Source organism: Pistacia vera, unplaced genomic scaffold (genome assembly GCF_008641045.1).
Source record: "Pistacia vera cultivar Batoury unplaced genomic scaffold, PisVer_v2 Contig342, whole genome shotgun sequence".
Classification (NCBI taxonomy): domain Eukaryota; kingdom Viridiplantae; phylum Streptophyta; class Magnoliopsida; order Sapindales; family Anacardiaceae; genus Pistacia; species Pistacia vera.
In genome coordinates, this window is record NW_022196160.1 from 481,441 (window position 1) to 500,095 (window position 18,655).

Consider the following 18,655-nt stretch of genomic DNA (forward strand, 5'->3'; position numbering starts at 1 on the left):
CCGGCGTTCGACGGGTTACCAAGAGCCAAGATAAGAGGGGTTTTGTAGAGTGGAGGCTGGTGAAGATCGATTGAATATTCATTGCCTGAATCAGTAGGAAATTAGTTAAGAGCAGGAAACCCTAGCTTTGCGATGACCAATAATCGATGAGAAATCAGATGTCGAAGTGAGAGGAATTTTGTCGAGAGGAGATCGGAGGTTCAAACGGTGGTGACAGAGAGAATTTTAGCCACTAGAATCGGCCGAGATCGACTTTAAGTAGTAACAAAATATTAACTTTGGGTGGAATAGTGGTATTTTAAAACTTTTTGGATGGGAAAGTATAATTAAGGCAAACCTTGGGTGAGAAAAAGTCGTTACTCTATAGATAACCATTAATCCAACCTTATACATGGTAATTTTAGTTTTAAAAAGTTATATATTAATCAATAGTGAATGCTTCCAGTACATAGCAAGAGTGTTTTGGTAATTAATTAAAGAAAATTTACTTAATATTATTATATATATTTAGTTAATCAATTATTTTACTTAGATTGTATGTTAAATTTTCTTTTGCAATTACTATATATACTCAAATATTTAATAAAATTATCATAAAACCCCGCTGTTTAAATCAAGGTGCGTTTAAATTTAAGGGCGGCCTTAAATTATAAGCAGCTACAGTTGTTTGAAGCGGCAAGTTGATCAAGGAACTGAAGGCAGCAGCTGCACTACTCTCCAAGATTGACTCATAAATATTCACGTACCAAACTTTTTCCAGGATTTGTATTCATCTATATTGGCCCCATTCTCATTTACGTACTCTTGGTCTTCATCGATGACTGTTGACCAATAGTATTAGAAAATAAATGAAGGCCAAAGGTAAACAAGGATGTTAGAGTTTCAAGGCTCTAAAGCAAAGAGAAAGAAGGGTATTGTGCAATGAGAGAGCAAAAACAGAAGAGAAAGAACTGATGCAAAAGCAGTGACGTTTTTCATCAAAAGAGAAATATATGAACCTAATACATCACTGTTTCAATACTTTTCAGTAAATAATCTTTAAATATACTACAATTTGAACCACCTTAAAACACAAAATTCACTGAGATTTGTGGCTTAATCACCGGCTGTCTTCACCTAAAACATCATTCAAAATCTTTCCAAAAAAGGATGGGAATGCACATGACAGACAACCCTTTTAATTCAAAAACCTGGGCCAAACTTACAAACCACCATGCAAAATGATTTCAGCAAAATATCATTTACTTCAACACTCCTCCTTGATATTTTTGCTGGAAACTCCAAGTTGAATCTTAATTCTTCAAACTTGGATCTGCAAGGGTTTGTTGGTCATTATGTCACCACTTGTCCTCTCCCCTGCAATGATCAGATTTACTCCACCTCTGCTCTGCTCTCTCACTGCATGATATTTGATTCTGAATGCTTTGTGCGACCATGGGAGTACTGGATTGGACATAGCAATGCTGAGTGGTTTGTCACAGTGCCGCACATTTCCTTGGTTGTTTCCAGCCAGATTTTCAAGATCTTTCTCAGCCAAATAAACTGGTTGACTGTCAGCACAGCAGCTACATATTCAGCTTCAGCAGTGGATTGTGCTACCATCGTCTCTTTTTGTGAATCCAGCTTATGGCACCTGCATCACAAAGAAACATATCCAGAGGTGCTTTTCATCATCCAAGGAGCCACCCCATCACTGTCAGTGAACCATGCAACTGAAATTTTCAGCTTCCTAAACCATATTCCCAGGTCTGCGAATCCTTAATGTATTGAGGACTCTTTTTGCTGCTGCAATGCAGCTCACTTGTTCATTCATGAACTAGAGAGAACTTCTGCAAACATAATGTCTGGCCTGTTGCAGTCAAGTACAACAAGCACCCAACTATGCTTCTGTACTTAGTTTCATCACCTTAGCAGCACCATCATTTTACACAGCTTCATTTGCATCAGAGTGGTTGACAGGTTTGCAGTTCTCCATTGCAATTTGTTTGAGAAGTTATTAGCATACACTCTGGGAGATAAATATCACTAAGGAGATGCCATACTTCCATTCCAAAAAGAAACTCATCTCCCCTAAATCAGTCATCTCAAATTCCTTGTGCAGCTCTCTTTGAAATCCAGAGCCTAGTGGAGTCAGTCCCTGTCACCAGAAGGTCCTCAAATACAAGAGTACCAATAACTTTCATCATCACCTCTCTAAATATAGGGTGTGCTCATTTGGACTTCTTTTCAACACCAAACCATCAAGAACTTATTGATCTGCTGTACCAGGCCCTAGGGGCTGTTTTAACCATAAAGAGCCTTCCTAAGGAGATACACTTTATCTTCTGTGCCTTAACCGTATCCCTGTCAGGTTGCTCCACAAGATCATTCATTAAGACCATTCAAGAAAGCAGAATTTCAACTCCATTTGGAAGACTTTCCACTTGAAAATGGGCTGCAATTGCAAGTAGAATTCTGATGGTGTCAAGCCTGAACTGGGTGCGAAAGTGTCAGTAAAGTCACCCCAAACTGCTGTGCATACCATGTCACTACAAGCCTTGCTTTGTGTCTGTTTAACTGAACCATCAGGATTCATTTCTTCTATAAATCCTTTCCACTAATGATTTTTCTTCCGATAGGTTGGTTACAAGTTCCCAGGTTGCATTTTCTTATACCTGTCAAATTCTGTCATCCATTGCTGTCCTCCACTCTTTAACTTGGACTGCTCAGCATACCATATTGGTTCCATCAAGGCCAATTGCACTGTCATAAATTTCAGCCAAGGTGCTAGTTCCGCTGACTGGAGATCACTTCAGATCAAAACTGAATCTGGAGCATCCCTGAGTAGCTATCAGTCTCCTCCTTGTTCTTGCATATTACTCCTTCAATCTCATTTCTGTTCCAGTTTCCACAGCCCTTCTTCATCTCCTTTTACATCTCTTAACCCGAATTTTTTGTCCTTAGGATTGTAAATCATATGCTTTGGATAAGCTGCTATAACAACAAAAATTCCAGTTTCAGCCTATCATCCAGCTTACTCCTCTTGTTGGCTGGCTGTGAGCATACAAATGCTTCCAACACTTTGAGTGGTTGATGCTTGGCTTTACTCCATACCAAGCCTCAATGGTGTTTTGTTATCCAAGGCTTTAGTTGGCAGCCTGTGAGTAGATAGACTGCTGTATGCACAGCTTCAGCCAGAAAATTTGGGCAGTTTTTTCTCAAACAGCATACATCTGCCATTTCCATTGCTGTTCTGTTTTTTCTTTCACTCACACCATGTTGCTGTGGTGTGTAAGGGGAACTCAGTGGTGCTTTATCCAGACTGCACACAGTTCTTGAAATTGATTTGAGGTATACTCTGAACATTGTCACTCCGGATGGTTTTCAAACTCAAACCAGTTCATTTTCCACCATTGCTTAACACCTTAAACATGCAGCCACCTCACCTTTTGTTTAGGAAGTAGACCAGCACACCGGTGAAGTCATCTATAAACACAGAAACAACCTGCTGCCATTCAGAGAAGGCACCTCATTGGACACACACACATCTGTGTGTATAGTGAGAGCTTTTCGAGCTCTCCAGGATTGATTTGCTGAAATGGTTGCCTACTGGATTTTCCCCAGTTGGCAGACTTGACATACCCCTGCTTCTCCTACCCAATTTGAGGATACTGTTGAACAAGTCGTTTCCTCTCATTTATTAAGACCAGAAATAATGAAAATGCCCAAATCTTTTGTGCCAAACTTCAGTTTCAACACATTTTGCAGACAAAGCATGTAAAGCTGAGTTTTTCCATTCTATTGGAAAACTTTTCCCTAGCATTCTCACATTCATCAACTCATTTCCTAAGTTATCTACTACAATGCAAGACATGTTTTGAAAGTGCAAGGAGTAGTTCTTTTCTAGCATTTGACCCACACTCAGCAAGCTTTGGTTAATTTCAGGTACATAAAGGACATTTGAAATATATTTAGTGCCTAATGGAGTTGGGATAGCAACCTTACCTCTTCCTTTGACTTCCACAAATTCTCCATTGCCAATCTTGACTTTGGAGTGAAAAAGCCTATCAATGCTCACAAAACTTGACAGATTTGGAGTCATGTGGTTTGTACAGCCACTATCAATCAGCCATACATCATCACACATGTTGTGGTTTGTGCATGAAGCCATAAAGAGTTGTTCTGCTTCTGGATTTGGTTGCTGGACCTCCACCACTGCAGCCTACTGCTCCTGCTGATTTCCTTTGCTTTTACACACTTTTTCAATGTGTCCATACTGCTTGCATGACCTGCATTGTATGCCAGGTCTGAACCAGCACTTATATTCTAGATGGTTCTTCTTTTTGCAGTGCACACATGGAGGAAATGATCTTGGTCCACCACGTTTCCCTGATGGATTATTGCTCTTCTCTTTTCCTTTCTTTTTACCACTGCATTCTTGTCTTCCCTTCCTTGTACTCTTCCTTTCTGTCCTACAAAATGGCTGCCTTAGTTGAGTCTTCTTACCTCAGCTACCTCCTTTGTTCCTAGGCTTGAAGTGAATGAACCAGCTCAGCCAAGCTGATTTGGGACAGATTTTTAGAGTCTTCTAAGGACGAAATTTTTGCTTCAAACCTCTCAGGTAAGCTGACCAGGACCTTCTCCACTACCCTCTGGTTGGTTAGTTCTTCCCCTAGCCATTTGATTTTGTTCACCACAGCCATAAGTCTGTCCATATATTCCTTGATAGATTCTATCTCCTACATCTTGAGCACTTCAAATTCTCTTCTCAAGTTTAGAACTTGCATATTTCTTGTCTGGTTACTCCCTCCAAACTCCTCCTTAAGAGTGTCCCAGGCTTGCTTAGAAGTCTCACACGCCATGATCCTGGAGAAGACCTAATCTGTCACGGCTGAATGTATACAAGACAATGCTTTTGGGGCTTTAGCTGCTTCTTCTTCATGAACTCTCATTTGGTTTAGCGTTGGGTTTGGTCCAAGTTGGGGAACTTGCTTCTCCTCCTCCACATACTGCCACAAACCATGGCCCCTCAGGTATGTTTTCATCTTGACAGCCCAAACATAGTACTGATCACCATTGAAAACTGGAGCAGAGATTGGAGCAGAATTGGATGCCATGGAGAAGCTTTTCTTGCATTAGTATTCTGGTCCTGAAGGATCAAAGAAGCTCTGATACCAATTGTAGGTTTTTCAGGGTTCAAAAGCTAAGAGAAAGAAGGACTTTCATGCATGAGAGAGAGCTAAACAAGAAGAGTAAAAACTGATGCAAATACAGGCTGTATTTTCATTCATAAACTAAGAGATATATGGACCTAATACATCACTGTTCCAACAACTTCTTAGTATAAATAATCTTTAAATATACTACAATTTGAACTAGCCTTAACAAACACAAATTTCACTAAGATTTTGTGGCCTTAATCACCGGCTGTCTTCACCTAAACATCACACAAATACACTTCCAAAATGGACAGGAATTGCACTTGACAGACAGCCCCTTTAGTTCAAAAACTCGCTCCAAACTTTCAAACCAAACATGCAAAATGATTTCCAGCAAAATATCATTTACTTCAACACTCCTCCTTGATATTTTTTGCTGGAAACTCCAAGTTTGAATCTTAATTCTTCAAACTTGGATCTGCCTAATGATTTAGTAATTATGTTAGCCACTTGCTCTTCTCCCTTACAATGTATCAGCTTTACCTCCCCATTTTGGTCTGCCTCTCTCACTGCATGATATTTGATTCTGATATGCTTTGTGCGACCATGGAGTACTGGATTCTTGGACATAGCAATTGCCGATTGGTTGTCACAAAGCAGCACATTTCCTTGAGTCTGTTCCAGCCTTAAGTCTTTCAAAATTTTTCTCAGCCAAACCAACTGGTTTACTGCAGCAGCAGCAGCAGCAACAACATATTCAGCTTCAGCAGTTGATTGTGCTACCACCTCTTGCTTTTTTGAATTCCAGCTTATGGCACCTGCATTCACAAAAAAAACATATCCAGAGGTGTTTTTCATGTCATCCAAGGAGCCACCCCAATCACTATCAGTGAAGCCATGTAAACTGAAATTTTCAGCTTCCTTAAACCATATTCCCAGGTCTAGACATCCTCTAATGTACCTGAGGACTCTTTTTGCTGCTTGCAAATGCAGCTCACTTGGTTCATTCATGAACCTAGAGAGTAAGCTTGCTACATACATAATCTCTGGCCTTGTTGCAGTCAAGTATAACAAGCACCCAACTATACTTATGTACTTAGTTTCTTCAACTTTAGCAGCACCATCATTTTTGCACAGCTTCAAATTTTGCATCAGAGGTGTGTTGACAGGTTTGCAGTTTTCCACTGCAAATTTTTTCAGTAGTTCATTAGCATACTTTTCTTGGGAGATAAATATGCCATAAGGGGACTACCATACTTCCATTCCTAGAAAGAAACTCATCTCCCCTAAATCGGTCATCTCAAATTCCTTATGCAGCTCCTTCTTGAAATCCAGCAGCCTAGTGGAATCAATCCCTGTCACCAGGAGATCATCAACATACAAGGATACAAATATCTTTTCATCATCAACCTCTCTAACATATAGGGTGTGCTCATTTGGACTTCTTTCAAACCCCAAACTTATCAATAACTCATTGATTCTGCTGTACCAAGCCCTAGGGGCCTGTTTTAATCCATAAAGAGCCTTCCTAAGGAGATACACCTTATCCTCTTGCCCTTCAACCGTATACCCTTCAGGTTGCTCCACAAAGATCTCTTCATTAAACCACCCATTTAAGAAAGCAGATTTTACATTCATTTGGAAGACTTTCCACTTGAAATGGGCTACGATTGCAAGGAGGATTCTGATGGTGTCATGCCTTGCAACTGGTGCGAAAGTGTTAGTGAAGTCCACCCTAAACTGTTGTGCATAACCCTTCACTACAAGCCTTGCTTTGTGTCTGTTAACTGAACCATCATGATTCAATTTCTTCTTATAAATCCATTTCACCTGAATGATCTTTCTTTCGGCAGCTCTGGTCACCAATTCCCAGGTTGCATTCTTCTCAATCATGTCAAGTTCTTCTTCCATTGTTGTCCTCCACTCTTTAACTTTGACTGCTTCAGCATAACAAGTTGGTTCCATCAAGGCCAAGTTGCATCTGTCATAAATTTCAGCCAAAGGTCTAGTTCCTCTGACTAAAGGACCAGCTTCAGAATCAGAACTAAAATCTGAAGCATCCTGATTAGTTGTTAAGTCTCCTCCTTGTTCCTGCATATTACTCCCTTCAATTTCATTTCTATCCCAGTTCCACAGCCCTTCTTCATCTACTTTTACATCTCGGTTAACCAGGAATTTTTTGGTCTTAGGATTGTAAATCCTATATGCTTTGGACAAGCTGTTATATCCAACAAAATTTCCAGTTTCAGCCTTCTCATCCAGCTTACTCCTTTTGTTGGCTGGAATATGAGCATAACAAATGCTTCCAAATACTTTGAGGTGGTTGATGCTTGGCTTTACTCCATACCAAGCTTCAAATGGTGTTATGTTATCCAAGGCTTTAGTTGGCAGCCTGTTGAGAAGGTAGACTGCTGTATTTACAGCTTCAGCCTAGAAAAATTTTGGCAGCTTTTTTTCAAACAAGATACATCTTGCCATTTCCATTACAGTTTTGTTTTTTCTTTCACTCACACCATTTTTCTGTGGTGTGTAAGGAGTGCTCAGCTGGTGCTTTATTCCGGACCCTGCACAAATTTCTTGAAACTGGTTTGAGGTATACTCTGAACCATTGTCACTCCAGATGGTTTTCAAACTCAAACCAGTTTCATTCTCCACCATTTGCTTAAACCCCTTAAATATTGCAGTCACCTCACCTTTTTATTTCAGGAAGTAAACCTAGCACAGCCTGGTGAAGTCATCTATAAACAGCAGAAAATACATGCTGCCATTAAGAGAAGGCACCTGTATTGGACCACACACATCTGTGTGTATAAGCTGAAGCTTTTCAGCAGCTCTCCAGGATTGATTTGCTGGAAATGGTTGCCTACTGATTTTCCCCAGTTGGCAAACTTGCCGATACAACCTTCCTTTCCCATTTTCAGGCATGCATTGAACAAGTTCTCTCTCCTCATTTCCTTAACACCTGAATAGTGAAAATGCCAAGTCTTTTGTCCAAAGTTCAGTTTCAACACATTTTGCAGACAAAGCATGTAAAGCTGAGTTCCATTCAATTGGAAAGACTTTTTCCTAGCATTCTCACATTCATCAACTCTTCCCTAAGTTGTCTACTACAATGCAAGACAATTTTGAAAATGTAAGGAGTAGTTCTTTTCTAGCATTTGACCCAACTCAGCAAGCTTTGGTTGATTTCGGGTACATAAAGAACATTTGCAATATATTTGTGCCTAATGTAGTTGGGACAGCAACCTTACCTCTTCCTTGACTTCCACAAATTCTCCATTGCCAATCTTGACTTTGGAGTGAAAGAGTCTATCAATGCTCACAAAAGTTGACAGATTTGGAGTCATGTGGTTTGTACAACCACTATCAATCAGCCATACATCATCACACATGTTGTGGTTTGTGCATGAAGCCATGAAGAGCTGTTCTGCTTCTAGATTTCGTTGCTGACCTCCACACTGCACCTACTGCTCCTGCTGATTTCCTTTGCTTTTACACACTTTTTCTATGTGTCCATACTGCTTGCATGACTCGCATTGTATGCCACAACCAACACTATATTCTGGATGGTCTTCTTTTTGCAGTGCACACTGGAGGAAATGATCTTGGTCCACCACGTTTCCAACCTTGATTGTTGCTTCTCTTTTCCTTTCTTTTCACCACATATTTCTTGTCTTCCCTCCTTGCACTCTTCCTTTCTTCCTACAAACATGGCTGCCTCAGTTGAGTCTTCTTGCCTCAGTTGCCTCTTTGTTCCTGGGCTTGAAGTGAATGAACCAGCTCAACCAAGCTGATTCTAACATATCTTTTAAGTCTTCTAGGGACGAAATTTTTGCTTCAAACCTCTCAGGTAAGCTGACCAGGACCTTCTCCACTACCCTCTGGTTGGTTAGTTCTTCCCCTAGCAGTTTGATTTTGTTCACCACAGCCATAAGTCTGTCCACATATTCCTTGATAGATTCTGTCTCCTACATCTTGAGTACTTCAAATTCCCTTCTCAAGTTTAGAACTTGCATATTTCTTGTCTAGTTACTCCATCCAAAATCCTCCTTGAGAGTGTCCCGGGCTTGTTTAAGGGTCTCACATGCCATGATCCTAGAGAAGACCTGATCTGTCACGGCTGAATGTATACAAGACAATGCTCTTGGAGCTTTGGCTGCTTCTTCTTCATGAACTCTCATCTGGTTCAGCGTCGGGTTGGGTCCAAGTTGGGGAACTTATTTCTCCTCTTCCACATATTTCCACAAACCATGGCCCCTCAAGTCTGTTTTCATCTTGACAGCCCAAACATGGTATTGATCACCATTGAAAACTGGAGCAAAGATTGGAGCAGAGCTGGATGCCATGGAAAAGCCTGTTTGAGTTAATATTCTGGTCCTGAAAGATCAAGGAGGCTCTGATACCAATTGTAGGTTTTTTCAGAGTTCTAAGACTAAGAGAAAGAAGTATTTTTGTGCATGAGAGAGAGCTGAACAATAAAGGAAAAAACTGATGCAAAAACAGACTGCATTTCATTCATAAACAGAGAAAATATATGAACCTAATACATCACTGTTACAACTACTTTTCAGTATAAATAATCTTTAAATATACTACAATTTGAACCACCCTTAACAAACACAAAATTCACTGGGATTTTGTGGCTTAATCACCAGCTGTCTTCACCTAAACAACTCACAAAACATCTCCAAAAATGGACAAGAACTGCACTCGACAGACAGCCCCTTTTTGGTTCAAAAAACTAGCGCCAAACTTTCAAACCAGCCATGCAAGAACATTTCCAGCAAAATATCATTTACTTCAACAGTTTGAAAGAAGAAGCAGCCAAATTTCAAATCATGGTAATATGTTTGCCTTTTGTTGCTTTCTCTGTCTAGTTTGTGTTCAGTATCTAAATCATTTAGTCTAACATGGACACTTACAATAGTTTTGCATTGATAGTCACTGCACAAGGAAAGCACATGGGCTTGTGCCTTGCAATTACTGCTCTAAAAATTTGGTAGATTCTTCTAACCTTGTTGGTTTACATAAAATGCAAGATTTTGTGGCTCTGACCATATCTAGTCACTGGGTCCTGCTTTTATCAAAAGGGATTTTTGTCTGAAATTATCAAAACCTGGTTTTTGGATAAGCATATGATTTAGTTTTATTTCTACTTTCTTAGGAAATTAATTGCTTAACTTAAGTGGCCCTAAGAATTTTAATGCATCCCTCTTCGTATAAGAAAAGAAATGCATAACAACCATGTGCTACTGACCTACATGCAGCGTTGAGGCTTAACAACAATCAAAATCTATGGCCGATATCCCAACCACCTATACAGTTACTGATCACATGGCCTTATTTCCAATTAACACAACATAAAAATGATAACAATAAGTCATCATGTCTATACTTGTGGATATATATAGCACAGCTAGCCACTGACTTCTGCACAGCTCATAGTTGTGCTTAAGATTAATAAGCTCTATAACTCGGAGTTTTAGTTTGTTCAAGTCTCATTCTGATTGTTAATCATGATCATCTCAAAGAAACTTTATAAACTGGCAAGGAAGTGGCAGAGAATGGCTTTGGCAAAGCATAGGAGAATCTCGTATCCAAGAAGTGTACNGTAGTGCTCCCCATTGAATACTGGAGGTGACATCAGGGCTGATTGAGCAGCCATTGTTTCAAGTTTTGTGTCCGACGCAGGGTAAACAAAGGTGCAGATGCAGGTTGTTTTGGGCTGAAAATGGGAGGTGTTCTTGAGTAGAGGTTGATGACTGAGTGTAAGAGAGATTTCAGGTTGTTTTGGTGTAAAGCTCTGATACCATTTCTTATTGACTGTAAACAAATTATACATTTAACTTTTTGATGTGATGTAATTTCATTCATAATTTTTAATCTTGTGAATCCAAAAGGAAAAATTTTCCTTTCACGAATTGACTGTGAATGAGAAATGTTATTTTCGATTATATATATCTAGTAACCAACAACAACTTCATTCTTGGTGAATGCAAATTTTCATTTTACTGAATTCCTTTAAATTTATTCAAGTTTCTAGAGATCAGTTTAATCAGTTAACTTATTAAATACATAATACTTAGAAAAGCAGGGCTGCATATAAGCTGTGAAAGTTATAAAGGTAGAGGAGATTTAATGAGTACTAGAGGGAATGATTTCTTGAAGCTGAGTGATTGCCATGTCCTAACTACAGGGATTAGGGAAGGTAAAGCTTGACTACATTTTCTTGAATAACTGATACTAGGTATGTTCCCTTCATATGATACATTCTCAATCTGAATTTTCATTTTCTATTTCACCCTTTTCAAACGATTTCTTAGTTCCTGATCTTCATCAGGAATTAACCTTTGTTGAAAGTAGTTCTACTTCTTGTGACTTTTTTCCTAGCTTACATCGACTATTTCGGTTCTCAAAGGGGATCTATAACTATTGTACTTTATTTCATGCACACTTTTCTGGTTTGATAAATAACAGACTTCACTATGAAGATACATAGAACATGGAGAAAAGACAAGAAAAATCCTTAGGAACAATATTCCAAGGAATGGGGCCTGGCAAAACTAACTCATTTGTTACATCTGAGGAACATTATGTGTAACACAACCAAATTGATGGAATCTTAGCAAGTGAAGATCTAAAGATGACAAAATTATTTCCATAATGTTATCCAAGCAGTTTGGTTTGAAAGAGGAAGCGACGAATTTCCAAATTATGTTACATTTTTGGCCTTTTGTTGATTTCTATGTCTTCAGTATCTCAATCATATAGTCTAACATGGATAATTACAATAGCTTTGCATTGATAGTCTCAGCATAAGGAAGCACATGGGCTTGTGCCCTGCAATTCCTGCTCTAAAAAATTGGTAGATTCTCCTAATCTTGTTTGTTTGCACAAGCATGAAAGATTTTGTGCCTCAAACCATCTCTAGTCGTTAGGTCCTGATTTTCTCTAGAAGATTTTGGTCAACAAAATCTGAACATACTTCCAAAAACAACATGATTCTATTTGATTTCTGTTTTCTCTTGGGAAGTTTAATGCTTAACTGGGCCTAAGAATTTTAATGCGTTCCTCATTGGCAGAAGAAAACATGTGTCGCAACTAAAGTGATATTGGCCTACATGGGTGTTGATGCTCAACAATAATCCAAACATATGCCCAATATCGCAACCACTTATTCAGGTGATGATCACATGGCCTTACTTCCAATCAACACAACGCAAGGAAGACAACAATGAGTGGTCCTGGCTATACTTGTGAATATATATATATCACAGCTGCCCACAAACTTCAGCACAGCAAGTAGTCCTGCTTAAAAACACAAGCTCCATAACTACTGAGTTCTAGTTTTTCCGAGGTCTAATTCTAACTTGCAATCATGATCAACCCAAAAAGGCTTATTGAACTGGCAAGGAAGTGGCAGAGAATGGCTTCTGCAAAGCGTAGGAGAATCTCGTATCCAAGAAGTTTTGTTGCTGATGAAGGCCATTTTGTTGTGTATACAACTGACAAGAAAAGGTTCATGGTTCCCTTGGAATATCTCAGCCAAAATGTCTTCATAGAGCTCTTGAGAATGTCTGAAGAAGAGTTTGGTCTTCCAACTGAAGGAGCTATCACATTGCCTTGTGATAGTACCCTCTTGAAGTATGTCATTGCATTGGTCCGAGGACGCATGCCTGCAGAATTAGAGAAGGCTTTACTCACTTCCATAGCTACATGTCACCAGTTGGCATCATGTTCTTTTGCACAAGGACAAAGCCACCACCAACAAACACTGATATTTGGTTATTGAAAATATTTTTATAGCAATGACTCTGTAGACTTATTGACTGTAAACAGATTATACAATTAGGTTTTGATGTGATGTAACTTCATTCATAATTTTTAGTCTTGTTAATCCGGAAGGAAACTTTTTTCTGTCAGTATTGACTGTGAATGAGAAATAGATTTTTCAGATGAATGTTTCTTGTAACCAATAGCAACAAACTACTTGTACTAGTGAATGCAAATTTTCATTCTACTAAATTCCTTAATATTTATTTGAGTTTCTATAGATCAATTTAATCAGTTACCGTAGTTTACTCAGAAAAGCAGGGCTGCATATAAGCTGTGAAACTTATAAAGGTACTGAAGATTTNAGAAGAATTGGGCTTTAGAAGAAATGAAGTTTGGGCTTAATAGAGCTGAAAAACCAGTTGGGCTGTATGGGTTTAATGGAGGAATTATTTCAGTTGGGCTGGGTAAACAGGGAATAACACATACAATTGAGTGTGGGCTTGAGCAATTGGAGAATGGACCTGGAAGTGGACTCGGGTCAGCTAGGTATGGGTCAAGGCGGGTAATTGGATCAAGAGAAATTGGATCTAAGGTTCATATACAACACAATCGCTCATTCGACAGCCCTAGAACATATCCCTTTCTCAATCAACAACGACACTCCATCAACCCCTCGTCGGAGCACCGACCATGGGAGCAGAGGCAGTTGAGCCCGGCGCAGAATTTAGATCACAAGAGTAAAAGATGGACAGCTCTTCGAAAGATCGATTCCAACCTCTCTCAACTGCGAACAACCCCTTCCCATCGAATGACAGAAGATGAGAAAGAATTGAGTAAGGAAGAAGAGGGCAGTAAAGGAGTAGAGGAGCGGTGTGGTGTCGGGTGAAAATTTTCCATCTCCCCACCTTGAGGACAAGGTGGTTCTTCAAGGGGAGGGTAATGATAAGACCTCCCATTAGTAAAATCTATCAATATAAAGGGCATAAAGGGTAGTAGGGTACTGGTTGTGTGAGTGGGCATGTGTGCTAGTGGGAGTTGGTTGGGAAATATCACGTGATGGGGAATCAAGTTGTTAGTGGGAGGAATATTTTAGTTAAGGGATTAGTATATCAAGGGAGGGGAGTTTTAGGGAAGGATAGGCATATTTTCAAAGGGTCATTAAGGGAGGTCCCCAGGTCCTCGAACTAATAGGAATTATCTGTTCTTTGGCTTGTTGCTATTTTTATTTTGTTCCGTTAAAATCTCATTTCTATTCAATCAATACAATACAGTTTTAATTCTAGAATAGGATTGCCATATTATGCATTTTGGACTGTTTTGTGGCTGCATTTGTTTTAAATTGACAGAGGTTCTCATCAATAAATAGAAATAGCATGAGAAATATCTTCTCTTCTGTCTGTTTGTCCCTTTAGGGAAATTTCCTGTACTCTGTGGGGAGTTTTAGTAAGAACATAGCCTCAAGGCATCTTTGTCGTGGAACATATTTCGATATATCCACCATGCCAGCATAGGTTTTGGAGCAACAAATTTCGATCCTTGTGCCACATAAGTACAGTACTTCTGAGCTATACACACGTAGTTGCTCTCTTATTCTAAATTGTCCATTCACGAGTCCCCAATATACAGTGTCAGGCAATAGGCAGCATGATAAGCCCCAAGAAATTCATGATCAGGCTGGTGAGGAAGAGCCAGAAGATGGAAGACGTGAATGCGGGTAATTTTAATAAATCATCAGTCGCTGAGAAAGTCCATTTTGTTGTCTACACCACTGATCAAAAGCGCTTTGTGTTTCCCTTAATGTATCTCAACAATGACATCTTCCTTGTGCTCCTATAGGCGTCTGAGGAGGAGTTTGGACTATCAAGTGATGGCCCTAGTACATTGCCATGTGATGCAGTCTTCATGGATAAATTAGTCTCACTCATTCAGCAAGGTGTTAGTGAAGGTCTCAAGAAAGCTTTGCTTGATTCGATTACTGCCAGCCACTGCTCATTTTCTGCTTCTTTCCATCAAGTACACGCAGGCCAACTTTCAGTTTGTGGCTACTGAATTGTATTATAATCCCAATTGGGTTCTGTAAATGAATGGAACTTCTGTGTATATATTGTTTTTGCACTATACATCTTTTGATAATTCAAAAGAAATTTTCAGTCTAAAATAGTAACTATGTAGTATGAATCAGTATAGCATATCAATAGAACACAATAAGGATCAACTCCTTGAAACTTTTCTGAAAGTTCTTGTGCATGTTAGAAACAAATAAATATTTTGCACTTAATCTCAAATTGCTTAATGAGGAATTCAAATGTAGGAAGTTCTGTTAAAACTGATCCCCGGAGGCTCTGGAAAACCATTGGCTTTAAGAATCATATCAAATCTCTTCAAATAAGTACAGTGAGCATTAATCTTACAAGGACATATAGATAGGCTCAGAAAGAGAAAAGAAACTCATTCTACTGAACTTACGCGCCCTTTGGAAATTAAGCCTAATTCCCAAAATGGAAAGTTCACCCTTGTGTGCTATTCTTAGAACAACCAGGTTTTACAGTTGATTAAATGATGCTAATGTTGTAGTTTATGCCATGATTTGACTATGTAGAATGAGTTGCAACATNTCTTCCTAGTTTATGTCACCTCTTTTGGTTCTTATAGAGAATCTATAACCAACTTACTTGTCATGGACTCACTTTTGGCCCAAAGTAAGTTCCTTGATAAATAACAGAATTCACTATGAAGATACATCGAACATTAAGAAAAGACAAGCAAAATCCTTAGGAAAAATATTCCAAGAAATGGGGCCTTGAAAAACGATCTCATTTGTTCCATATGAGGAACCTTACGTGCAACATAATCAGTTTGATGGATTCTTGGCAAGGACTTATTTCAGGCAGTTTGGTTTGAAAAAGGATGCAGGCAATTTGCAAATCATGTTAATTTGTTTGCCTTTTGTTGCTTTCTATGTCTCCTTTGTGTTCAATATCTGAATCATATAATTTAACATGGAAAATTACAATAGCTTTGCATTGATAGTCACAGCCCAAGGATAGCGTATGGGCTTGTGCCTTGAAATTCCTGACCTAAAAGGTTGGCAGATTCTTCAAACCTTGTTTGTTAACATAAGCATGGAAGATTTGTTCTAAAACCGTATCTAGTCATTAGTTTTTATATAAAATTTGCAGAACATGGTGTGGATAACCATATGATTTTGTTCTATTTCTATTCTTTTAGGAAATTAATTGCTTAACCTAAGTGGCCCTAAGAATTTTAATGCATCCCTCTTTGCAGAAGAAAACAAATGCATAACAACCAAGTGATGGAGGTCTACCTGCAGAGTTGATGGTTAACAACAATCAAAATCTATAACCAGTATCCCCACCACCTATTCAGTTTTTGATCACATGGCCTTACTTCCAATCAACACAACATAAAGAAGACAACAATAAGTGATTCTGTCTATAGTTGTGAATATTTATATATCCCAGCTAGCCACTGACTTCTGCTCACCACAACACATAGGCCTGCTTAAGGGAAAAAAGCTATATAACTCAGAGTTCTAGCTTGTTCAAAGTTTCATTCTGATTTTTTATCATGATCAACACAAAAAAGCTTCACAAACTGGCAAGGAAGTGGCAGAGAATGGCTTCTGCAAAGCGGAGGAGAATCTCGTATCCAAAAAGTGGTGCGGATCTGGATCCATTAGTTGCTGATAAAGGCCATTTTGTTGTGTATACAACTGACGAGAAAAGGTTCATGATTCCCTTGGAATATCTCGGCCAAAATGTCTTCATAGAGCTCTTGAGAATGTTTGAAGAAGAGTTTGGTTTTCCAACTCATAGAGCTACCACAATGATAGTAGCCTCTTGGAGTATGTCATTTCATTGGTCCAAGGACGCATGCCTGCAGAATTAGAAAAGGCTTTACTCACTTCCATAGCAACATGTCACCACTTGGCACCATCTTTTCTTGCTCAAGGACAAAGCCACCAACAAATACTTATATTTGGCTATTCAATTTTTTTTTTTGACAGCAATGACTAGTAGACTTACTGACTGTATACAGATATACATTTTTATAAACTTTTGATTTGATGTAACTTCATAAGTAAAAGTTTTCTTTCATAAATTGACTGTGAATGAGATTTTTAATTTTTGTTTTCTAGTAATTATAGTAACTTGCTACCAATTCTGATAGATGCAAATTTCATTTTAATAATTCAAGTTTCCTGAGATCTGTTTAATCAGTTCAATTAAATTAAACTCATAATACTCAGAAAGCAGAGCTGCATACAATCAGTTACCTAATTATGTGTAGTTATGTGAGTTTTGTTTCTCCCATAGATATTCTTTTTCTTATTTCAGTCTTTGCAAAAAGATTATTCCTCCTGGTGATCTTCATCTACATTTAGTATCTGGTGATGTAATCTTATTCAGGAAGAAATCACCACAGTTCCTTCTAAGTCATTTTTCAATTAAATTCTTAACCTTTGTCGAAGGTAGTTCCACTTCTTGTGAGTTTCCTCCTAGTTTATATCAACTCTTGTGCATGGGTCATAGAGAGTATCTATAACCATCACCCTAACTGATAGGGGCCGCTTTGTTCTTTACCATAAGACAGAAGAGATGTGCTCTTCTAAGAAATGTTAATTTTCCAGGCGTCTGCTAACAGCCCACAGGTCTATTCCCGTATAACTAACTAGATTCTTTTGCATCGAAAAATTCACAACGGAAGGAACCTGCATGGCTAAAAGTGTTGTCTTTGTTTCTCAATCATTTGCCTATATAAGTAACATACTTCTATGCTTCTAAACAGAAAACTGGTACCATTTGAGGTTTAACAAATCCAAAAATCTTTTTCTTTTCCTGATAAAAGTTATAGACGCCTAATATACTGACTGAGGCAGCATGATCAGCCCCAAGAAATCCACCTACTTAAAGAAGCTGAAGAAGATGGCCAAGGGGGAAAAAAGAATGTCTTTACTAAGAACCAACGAAGAACTGGATGTGCATAGTGCTAAGAGACCCTCAGTAGCTGGAAAAGGCCATTTTGTTGTCTACACCACAGATCAAAAGCGTTTTGAAATTCCCTTGTTGTATCTCAACAACAACATCTTCCTTGAGCTCTTAAAGGTGTCTGAAGAGGAGTTTGGAATATCAAGTGACGGGCCAATAACATTGGCATGTGATGCAGTTTCCATGGATTACATAGTCTCTCTTATAAAACATGGTGCAGATAAAGGCTCCGAAAAAGCTTTTATTGATTATATAACTGCAAGTCACTGCACATCTTCTTCTGCCACATTCCTTCAAGAATTTACAGGAAACCAATCACTTGTTTGCGGCTGCTGATAACATCGATGTTGCATTTCAGTTTTTTAATTTTTTTTCAAATTTTTATAATTTTTTTACAGTTCGGGTTGGAAGTATTTGCAATTTGTGGTGGTTTGTGGCGGTGGTGATGGTTGTATTTGGTGGTTCTGGTGGCGAGTTTGGAGCTAGTGGAGGTCCCGACTGAGACAAGAACAATTTCATTTTTCTTTTTCATAGGTTTCAACAATTGGTTTTAGGGGTTTGATTTTTGATTTTTTTTTTTCTTACATGATTGTTTAGTTGAGATGTAAGATGAATTTGATTATGAAGTTGAGATGGAGGATGAATTTTGAATGTGGCATTGAGATGGGGATGAATTTCAATTGTGTTTGTATTTATGGGAGGTGATTTTTTTTGGTGAATCTAGATGAATTT

The 18,655-nt window shown here is 38.7% G+C and overlaps 2 protein-coding genes across 2 annotated transcripts; both read left to right on the plus strand.

The window, feature by feature from the left end:
• The first annotated feature begins 12,516 nt into the window (after positions 1 to 12,516).
• On the plus strand, positions 12,517 to 12,930 carry LOC116138596 (auxin-responsive protein SAUR64-like). The gene has a single exon (XM_031424308.1). The coding sequence runs from the start codon at positions 12,517 to 12,519 to the stop codon at positions 12,928 to 12,930; it is 414 nt and encodes a 137-aa protein (XP_031280168.1).
• A 4,885-nt stretch (positions 12,931 to 17,815) lies between these two features.
• On the plus strand, positions 17,816 to 18,425 carry LOC116138597 (auxin-responsive protein SAUR68-like). Its single transcript, XM_031424309.1, has 2 exons — positions 17,816 to 18,185; positions 18,322 to 18,425. Exons 1-2 carry the CDS (start codon positions 17,816 to 17,818, stop codon positions 18,423 to 18,425), a joined length of 474 nt encoding a protein of 157 aa, XP_031280169.1.
• The last annotated feature ends 230 nt before the right edge of the window (positions 18,426 to 18,655 follow it).